At 49.2% G+C, this 10,385-nt stretch overlaps 1 protein-coding gene across 2 annotated transcripts in view; it reads right to left on the reverse strand.

Annotated features, from left to right (window-relative positions):
- Positions 1-10,017, reverse strand: part of KPNA7 (karyopherin subunit alpha 7) — a 33,901-nt gene extending 23,884 nt beyond the window's left edge. The window contains exons 1-3 of one of the 2 annotated variants that reach the window (XM_021085626.1): positions 9,569-10,017; positions 6,237-6,352; positions 4,146-4,268 (exon numbers count right to left, since the gene is read on the reverse strand). In XM_021085626.1, the coding sequence (XP_020941285.1) occupies positions 4,146-4,268; positions 6,237-6,302 (189 nt within the window). In that variant the 5' untranslated portion in view covers positions 6,303-6,352; positions 9,569-10,017. 2 annotated transcript variants of the gene reach the window in all.

Below are 10,385 nucleotides of genomic sequence, written 5' to 3' on the forward strand. Positions count from 1 at the left end.
ACTCCTAAGTCATCAATGGGTCAAAAGAAGAAAACCTGGCGTTCTCGTCATGGTGCAGCGGAAATGAATCCAACTAGGAACCATGAGGTTTCAGGTTTAATCCCTGGCCTTGCTCAGTGGGTTAAGTATCCAGCACTACCATGAGCTGTAGTGTATGTTGCAGATGTGGCTTGGATCTGGCGTGGCTGTGGCGAAGGCCAGCAGCAACCCCTCCCATTAGACCCCTAGCCTGGGAACCTCCATGTACCACAGGTGCAGCCCTAAAAAGCCAAAAAATAAATAAAGAAGAAGAAAATCACAGGGGAAATTAGAAAATATTCTGAGATGAAAGTAATAAATATAAAATATACCAAAACAAATGAGATGCCCCTAAGGCAGAGCTTTACATATTTTAGAGAAAACTAGTAGCCATAATGCATGTATTTAAAAAGAAGAACGCTTTCAAGTCCATAACCTAACACTTAAACAAAGAAAGAAAAGAAAAAATCAAACCCAAAACAGTAAGAAAGGAAATATGAAACAGTAGAGTGGAAATTAAAGAAATAGAACGGAAAAAAAAGAGGGGAAAAGAATCAGTGAAACCAAAAGGTGGCTCAAAAGATGAACATAAGTGACAGATCTTCAGTTAGACTGACCAAAGGAAAAATGGAGACGACTCATATTATTAAAACAAGAAATAAAATTTGGGCCATTACTGCTGAATACACAATACTTACTGCCGAAAACTCTTTGAAAAGATTATAGAGGCCCTACATAAATCGAAAACTATCCATGTTCATAAATTGGAAGCTTCAACATTGTTCAAAGTTAACATTGTTATTACATTGTTACGGCAATACGTCACCAGCAGATCTGCAGACTCAATGCCATCTCCATCAAAATATGAGCTCTCTTTATTGAAAAAAATTGACAAGCCCATTCTAAAATTCATACGGACATTCAAGGGTTCCCCAACAACCATAATCAGCTTGTGGGGGTGGGGGGGAAACAAAATTGGAGGACCCACACTTTGAAATTTTATAACCCAGGATAAAGCAACAGTAATCAAGTCTCCGGTGCTGGCTTAAGGAGAAACCTATAGATCAATGGTGGAAAGTTCAGAATCCACAAGTGAACACTCACATTATATCAATGATGTTTGACAAGGATATTAAGGCCATTCAATGGACAAGGAATAGCCTTTATGGTGCTGGTGTGACAACTGGATATCCAGATATAAAAGAATGAAGTTGGACCCCTACTTACACAAATTTATAAAAATTAACAACTCAAAATGAATCAAAGACCTAACCACAAGAGCTAAAACTATAAAAGTCCTAGAAAGAAGCACAGGCATTACTTTTGGTGATCTTGGACTAGGCAATGGAATTTTAGATATGGTATCTAAAGCACAAGCAAACCCCCCCCCCAAAAAAGTAGATAGATAAATTGGACTGTTTCAAAATTTCAAACATTTGTGTTTCAAAGATTCTCTTAAAAAAGATAACCTATAGAATGGGAGAAAACATTTGTAAATCGTATGTCTGATATGGGTCTAATATGCAGAATATATAAAGAGCTCTTACAACTCAGAAAAAAAGATGAATTATTTGACTTTAAAAATGCCCCATGGATATCTCAGAAAACTATACATAGAACTACCATATGACCCAGCAATCCCACTCCTGGGCATATATATGGACAAAACTTTCCTTGAAAAAGACACATGCACCCACATGTTCATTGCAGCACTATTCACAATAGCCAAGACATGGAAACAACCCAAATGTCCATCAACAGATGAATGGATTAAGATGCGGTATATACACACACAATGGAATACTACTCAGCCATAAAAAAGAACAAAATAATACCATCTGCAGCAACATGGATGGAACTGGAGACTCATACTAAATGAAGTAAGTCAGAAATAGAAAGACAAATACCATATGATTATCACTTATATCTGGAATCTAATATATGTCACAAATAAACCTTTCCACAGAAGAGAAACTCATGGACCTGGAGAACAGACTTATGGTTGCCAAGGGGGAGGGGGGAGATGGACTGCGAATCTGTGGGTTAGTAGTTACAAACTATTGCATTTGCAATGGATAAGCAATGAGATTCTGCTACATAGCACTGGGAACTATATTTAGTCATTTGTGATGGAGCATGATGGAGGATAATGTGAGAAAAAGAATGTATATGTGTATGTGTGACTGGGTCACCTTGCTGTATAGCAGGTGCTATACACCTTGCTGCTCCGTGGGTGTAGAGGTTTCTGCTAAGGTGATGAGTATGTTCTGAAATTAACTAGCAGGGGTGCTTGCACAACCTTATAAACATATTAAGAACTGGGTTTATTTATTTATTGTCTTTTTAGGACTATACTCACAGCATCTGGAAGTTCTCAGTCTAGGGTTTGAATCAGAGCTACGGCTGCCAGCCTACACCACAGCCACAGCCACGCTGGATCTGAGCCACATCTGCGACCTACACCACAGCTCACGGCCACGCTGGATCCTTAACCCACTGAGCAGGGCCAGGGCTTGAACCTGCATTCTCATAGATACTAGTCAGGTTCTTAACCCAGTGAGCCATAATGGGAACTCCCTGATTATATTCTTTTAACAAGTGAATTCTGTGGTACGTGAATGATAAGTTTAAAAGGAACATGCTATATAGCCAAGACATGGAAACCACCTAAATGTCCATCAACAGAGGAGTGGATCAAGAAGATGTGGTACATATACACAGTGGAATATTACTCAGCCATTAAAAGGAATGAAATAACAGCATTTTTAGCAACATGGATAGACCTAGAAATTATCATGCTAAGTGAAATCAGTCAGACAATGAGACACCAACATCAAATGCTTTCACTGACATGTGGAATCTGAAAAAAGGGCACAATGAACTTCTTTGCAGAACAGATACTGACTCACAGACTTTGAAAAACTTGCAGTTTCCAAAGGAGACAGTTTGGGGAGTGGGGGGATACACTGGGGGTGGGGGATGGAAATCCTATAAAATTGGATTGTGATGATCATTGTACAACTATAAATGTAATAAATTGAGTAATAAATAATAAAAGAACAAAAGGAACATGGTAATATAGGATAAAAAACTCTTATCATAATTGTGTTTCCTAGTATCATCTTCCTCGGGTGGCAGGAACCCTAGAGACTCCTCTAGACAAATGCAGCGAGGTAGAGACAGGGTTCGGAGCCCTACACAGCTCAGAGAGAGATTACAGCCACGCCATCTGATGGGCAATAGTACATCATGGGATCCACTTGCCCAGACTGAACCAGCCTCTTCCCTCTAAGCGCCCTGGACCTAGCAGAGTGCAAGGATGCACATGGCTAGTTAGGTAGGACATAGATCTAAGAGATCTTAAAAGCAGGTAGATACAAAGGAATTAGAGCTCGAAGAAGGGACACCGCTGGTCAGCACATTCTGGAAAGATTCATAAAACTGGTAGTGGCCTGGAAGTCAAGCCAGGATGCAGCTTGAGGGAGGCTGGGGTGGGTGGAGAAAGGAAAGCAGATGACAGCGCTCAAGTCCTGGTAAGCGTGGCATGTTGAGTCAATGGATGCCTCTACTGAGATATCTTCATGACGCCTCACTTCCTGTTTCCGGCGGGGTTTGGATGAAGTGAATTTTCAGTTAGAAGCAGCACCTTCTCTGTCCTCTTCGAGGACACCAATTCCCAGACTCACAGCCACCATGGTAACAGGACTTAGCTGTCTGACAACACGAGTTGAGTTCAAACCACCATCTCTCGACCCCCGCCCCAAAAAAGCCTTAATTAGAGCTTGCAAGGTCTCAAACATTTTCAAGGCAGAACAACTTACTAAGGATCAATTTTCTACACAAACGACTCTTTTGTCTTTTTCAGGCTACACCCCCAGCACATGGAGGTACCCAGCCTAGGGGTTGAATTGGAGCTATAGCCACCAGCCTACGCCAGAGCCACAGCCATGTCAGATCCAAGCTGCATCTGTGACCTACACCACATTTCATGGCAACACCAGATCCTTAACCCACTGAGTGAGGCCAGGGATCAAACCTGTGTCCTCACAGATACTAGTTGGATTTGCTTCCACTGAACCACAACGGGAACTCCCACAACTGCTTTAAATGCCGTGTTTGCAACATACCCCTTTGGTCTGCTGTACAAAAGGGTCAGAGGCAGTGGTGATGTTTCTTCTCTTGAGGGCCTGCTCATCCTTCTTGGCCTTCCGGAGCTCCAGGCTGACCGCTAGCCTCTGCTGCCGCCTCACCTAACAAGAAAAAAAAAGGGGAGCCCTTCGAGCCGGGGGAGTCAGGCTGTTGCCACCTTTAGCCTTTTGAACACACGTCAAGGCGTCCGATTTCACTTTTCCAGATGCAACAGGCTGGAGATCACACAGCCGGTAAGTTGCCAGCTCGTTCACCTCCTGTGCTCTCTCCTCCTCCATCCCCTCTAGAAAGATAGTCAATCTGCTTCCCAAAGCAAACGAGGACCATGCACACCCAGGGACGGGCCAGGATCTGCAGGGTGGAGACATCCGAGCAAAGCATCCCACTGCCCCGAGTCTGAGCACAGCGTCGTTGGTGGTGCCTTGTTCCCACGAGCAGGGCTGGGCCTTCCAGGTGTGGGCACCCGGGGTGGGGGGCAGGGGGTGAAGGGATACCCTTGACCTTCCCCTGCAGAGCATCAGACTATAGGTCATTCAAGCCTTGATCCGATCCCTCTGGTCTGACTTGGACACCAGATGGAGGAAGATTCAAATTCTAAAAACCAACCAACCAACCACTCTTTTCTTCTTACCTGAGGCAAAACTCACACTTTTTAGCATTGAGAATCTAGGGAAATGATCTCATCTTTATGGAGAGATGAGTTTTGCATTGAAGTCTTTAAAATATTAATTATAAGGAAGTCTGTATGTATTCGATACTTCTGGTGCCTTAAAGAGGTTACTTAGTTGGAGTTCCCGTCGTGGCGCAGTGGTTAATGAATCCGACTAGGAACCATGAGGTTGCAGGTTCGATCCCTGGCCTCGCTCAATGGGTTAAGGATCCGGCATTGCCGTGAGCTGTGGTACAGGTTGCAGATGTGGCTCGGATCCTGCATTGCTGTGGCCCTGGTGTAGGCTGGTGGCTACAGCTCTGATTAGACCCCTAGCCTGGGAATCTCCACATGCCGTTAAGTGCGGCCCTAGAAAAAGACAAAAAAAAAAAAAGTTACTTAGTCCCTGTTTGAAGACAGGGTCATTGTGGTGTTGTCTGGAAAGTCTGGGACACACTGGGGGCCTATGGAGCCAGTTGTATTGTGCCCCCCGTCCCTGCCCCATCACTGAGTGACTCTCTCCTATAGAGGAATTGGTACCTTTGGCTCCTCCCTCATCTCCTGGCCCTTCCCACTGCTGTCCCCATAGAGGGTTCAGTTTCTTTGTTCTCACTGGTTTCCTTTAAACCGCAGGGGTCTCAGAAGCCAGATAAGCCAAGCTCATTGGAAAGGATGTTAGAAAGAGTGATTTGGCCCCAGAGGGTGTCGTAACCAGACAGTGGTGACCTTGGGCTTTCCTTGGCCTCAGCTGCCTTTCAGATCCCCAAGGCACAGCCAACATTGTACCCTATTGGGTCAACATACACAGATGCAGGAACAGAGCTCCAAAACTTGGGAGACCAGAGAAGCTGAATGAGAGAGTCCCACACAGCCCAGGCTCCCTGACCCTCAAGCTCATCCCAATAAAGACAGGCATCAATAAAGACAGCCATCCGGACTTGTCAGTCCCTAGTTCTGCAAGGCTTGCTTCTTGGTACCTGTATTCCCAACCCCTCAGCTCCTCGGTAAGCCTCCTGGACCTGTGGCGCTACAGCGACACATCCATAGAGCAGGCACGTGACGCTGCTGTCCAGACCCTAAGAGGGAGGTCTAAGCCCTGTTTTCTAGACGCAGCAACTGTAGCTTTGAAGTTCAATCGTTTCAAGATCACATGGCGACCTTGATTTGACTTGCCAGTTCTCCAAGTCCATCAGATCTGATTCTCCCTGCCTTCGATATTTATTATGAAATTTCCAAACACACAGAAAAGTTGAAACGAGTGAGTCCGTGAACATCCGTGGACTTATCCACAGCGAACACGCTGCTTTATACTCGCTAGGTCACCCCATCTCCCCTCGCTGACCTGTTTTTGATGCAACTTGAACCACAGGGTTCCTACGGCACTCGTCCGTGGTAGTATAAGGCACTGCTGTGTACTCACCGATGCATCTTTGCCACGATACTTAAATTTTCTCAGCCTCTCTTCGGGAGCTTCTAAAATCGGCATGTTGACTGGAAGAAGTAAACCGCCTGTAGGTAGGACAGTTCCAAAGAGATCTGCAAGGCCCAGGATGTGGTATGTTAAAGCCATCTGGACTTGAAGCCCCCAGAGGATCCCAGGGAAACAGAGAGCAGACTCAGAAGTCGTTTCCTAGGCATCACATGCCAGCTCCATCGGCAATGAGCCCTGTAGGAGCTCCAAGGGGACCCGCCCCGGGCTGCAGGAGGAAGGGATAGCTTTCAGGGGCAGGCTGGCTTGAACTGGGCTTTGGATGGCTAGGGCAAGCTGGAAGGAGAGCACAGATCCCTCCCGCGTGGCTGCAGGACTTCTGTACAGACCATACGAATACGATGGTGAGAAGCCCGGCCAGGCTGTGGCAGGAGGGGTCCTCTCCGCCCACATCGCAATCGCCAGCCCATGAGCTCAGGACCTTCTTAACCATGACCCATTCCTCCCAATTTTCTAGAAGACTTCCTGCCTCCCCGGGGCCAGGCCACCGTCACCTTTCGCCCACACGTTGGCAACTGCCCACCTCTTCTCCCTGCTTCCACCATCGCCTGATGCCAATCTCTTCTCAACACAGAAGCCAGGTCATCTTTTAAGCATCTGATCATGTAATTTCCCTACTCTAAAATCAGGTCCTGGCTGTCTACTGATCTTCGAAGGAAACTCAAAATATTTGTTGGGAGTTTCCGTCGTGGCTCAGTGGGTTGAGAACCTGACTAGTACCATGAGGATGTGGGTTCCATCTGGCCTTGCTCGGTGGGTTAAGGATCCGGCGTTGCCGTGAGCGGTGGTGCAGGCCAGCAGCTGCAGCTCCGATTAAACCCCTAGCCTGGGAACCTCCACGTGCTGCGGGTTTGGCCCTAGAAAAAAAAAAAAACAAACAAAAAATACAAATAAAATGAAGGCACCATCTCAAAAGAGTCTTCTAGTTGCTCTAATAACCAGATCAAGAGGCTGAACTGCTGGGATCCGAGATTTGGGCTTTAGATGGCAGCTCTACCCTAGGTCTCCCCGAGTAAAGAAACATGGCCATTCATGCCAGCAGCAGGCTGGTATCTGGCCTGAGAGCCACAGCCAAAGCATGTTTCTTACCTGCCAGGAATGGTGGCCACTTAGGATTAAATGAAGCGACCTTAACAGTGAGGGGGTGAGAGCCCCCTTTTGCACATGAGGAAACCGTCTCAGACATCAGTTCCAAGGTTCCCACAGCTGTTCAGCCTCAGAGGCAGCCATCGCCTACATCTGACACTGAGGTCACACCTGGGGGCCCTAAGCGTGGCAGCTGCCCATCTGTGACGAGGTCGGATTAGGAAACACCACGTCTCCACCGTGGGTGGCACCGCACACACGGGGTGCAAATGTTGGCAAACAGGAGAGCACGAGTTTGGGGACAACTGAACCATGGAGGCCACTTCGGGAACCCTCTGTTGCCACCCTGTTGTTGCGCCTCGCTCAGTTAGTGGCCCGACCAGCTGCGTTCACGAGACTGAAAGCGCATCAGAAGGCGTGTTGGTGCACAGCGATGAGGTGCGTGTGTTCTGGGCAGACCCAAGACAGTGCCGAGTTCTAGGACCACTGCCATGGGATCCAGGCATCCTTCTGCCACATCCCAGAAGGTACGGCCACAGGGAACCTTGGACGGGGATCCAGGGGCTTCCGATGGCATCGCTGTCTTTCAAGTCAATTACCAGGCGGAAGGCCCGTATCAGACGCTTGAGCAGAAGCAGCTCGACTTCAGATCAGGGTCCTCCCCTCGCCCCGAAAGCACTTTGAAAGCCACAGATGTGGCCCAATCATGTGGGGACATTCTGCAAAGCCAGCTGCAAAGCAAATCCTGCTGCCTTTCCCCAGCTTCTCTACCCACAGCTGCAAATGTATTTCCTTCCTCTCACGTGGCTCTTGGTGGCAGCCAGGAGAGCTGGCCACCCCATCCTTTACCCGTGGTAGGAAAACGCCAAGAGTTAAGCACCAGAATCAAACTCAATACCTTCCTCCATCGAGTCTCGAAGCTCAAGATGCAGACAAAGCCAACCTGGCAGTTGAGACAAACACCACCAACTCAGGGGCTGATCCCCCAACCCCCAGCCTCAGGCCAGCTCTGCAGCTCCCCACACGCTATGACAAGCCCCCCTGCCCTGGGTGCCAGAGGCCCAGCCAAGGGACCCTCCCTGGCCACATCTGATTAACGGCACGGAGTCACTTTCTCAAGTTGGGGCATTACAGGCTGTTTGGGGGTTTTTTTCTATGCTTTCCTAGATCTAGCTAAGCTTTGACGGCAAGCATCTTTCATGAACCCAAAACGGTTTTCAATTCAGCTGTGTCTCATCGCTCAGAGTTGGCTTCTATCATGCAGCGTTCTTCTGATTTTAAATTAACACATGCTCACGGCTTCAGAAAATGAAATGCTTTAGAAGCGTACTGAGCATTAACTCCCAATAACCCCACTCCTCCAAGTTAAAAACCCATCCCACCCTCAGCTGTCTCCACTTCCCTGTGTGGAGGACAGCTTTTTCGATGTGTGTTCCGATCTATATCACTAACAGCTGCCTCCTCCAACAAAGTGGGATGTGTTTTAAGCTAAAACCACACATTGGGTTGGAATGAGTGAGGCTTGCTCTCCAGGAAGGACGGAGTCGACCTTGACTCCAAGGTCAGCAAGCCAGCACCGCTGGGGTCAGGGTGGGGCCCTGGAGAAGAGGGGTTGCCAGCCATTGGAACGGGGGCCCCCTCGGCGTTCTTGGGCTCCCTTCACGGCTTTACCAAAAGGATAAGATGAGTCCTGACACCATACGCGTGGCAGGGAGACACAGCCAGGCCTCCCACCAAAGCTCACGCTAAGATGGGGGGCACGCATCATAGCAGATGGCAGGCGACCGGGCCCTCTGCTGGGCCATCCACCTCCACGACTTGGGAAGCCTTTGTGGGAGGGGGCAGAACCGGGTGGAGAAGTCCCCCATGGGGAGACTGGCCCCAGGGATAGTTCGGGGACAGAAACGGGAGTGCAGATGCAGGACCCACAAACACGCAGCTCCACGCACGCTGCCCACCCCGGGCTGGGCTCTGCAGAGTGAGTGCCCCCAGCAACTACCACCTCCTCCTCACCCAGCCTGAGAACAAGCCAAGAGCCACGCAGCACCCCTTCTATCAACCAAGGCTGCAGTTCAACAGTGAGAGGCCCCGGCCTGAGGCTCCCCCAAACAGCCTCACGCCCCCACCTGCCCCAGCACCCTCACATGGAAATAAACTACCACCCATCCATCACTTACCTGGCAGGGAACCGTGGTCTCCAGTCCGCTGGCTGGCCTTAAATGCCCTCAGCAAGGGGCAGGTGTTGGGGGGCGTTTGGCCCCTCCCCACAGGGCTGGTTGGTTCTTGGAATCACATGGCGAGCTCCCAACTTCCTGCCACCTGGGCCCCCGGCCCAGAGACTGATGGAACTGGTCTGGGTGGGGGGCCCAGGACTCCAGGTGATTCTCAGGTCCAGACGAGGTACAGGTGGGAGCCTCAGAGGTGCCACGGACCTTCAGCCTCTGCAGCTGCAGCCTTGGAGACCCCCAGATGGATCATCAAAAGGCAGCGGCCGTGTCCTCTGCCTCCAGGAAGGGTCCGCACTCGGGGTGTGTCAGCCTTTGGGGATCCAGCTGGATTGAGTGGCCTGCTCCTAAAATTGGAGACTGAGGCTTCAAGTTCCTGTTGAACAGTGAACACATGTTTCTCCCCAAGGCAGACAGGAGGCCTAGGGGCTGGTGAGAATGGGTCTGCTTCGTATAAATATGTATTAGCTCCCTCCCGGGTGCCAGGGCCTGACATGTAACTGAACAGGATGACCTGGTCCCTGCCCTCCCAGCAGGAGCAGAGATGGGCCCTCCCAGCACAGGGGAACAGGACAGCAATTAGGACCCCAGAGAGAAGGGGAGGTCAGGGAGGGCTTCCTGGAAGAGGTGACAGCAGCGCCAAGGCGGCAGGAAAAGAAGTTAGCAACTGAAAAACTGAGCAACATGTTCCAGGCAGAGGGAACAGCAGAGGGAGCAGCATAGGCAAAGGCACCGAGGCAAGAAAAACAGCCATGGTTCCCTTGGCGAC

This window comes from Sus scrofa, chromosome 3 (genome assembly GCF_000003025.6).
Source record: "Sus scrofa isolate TJ Tabasco breed Duroc chromosome 3, Sscrofa11.1, whole genome shotgun sequence".
In the NCBI taxonomy this organism is placed as follows: Eukaryota; Metazoa; Chordata; class Mammalia; order Artiodactyla; family Suidae; genus Sus; species Sus scrofa.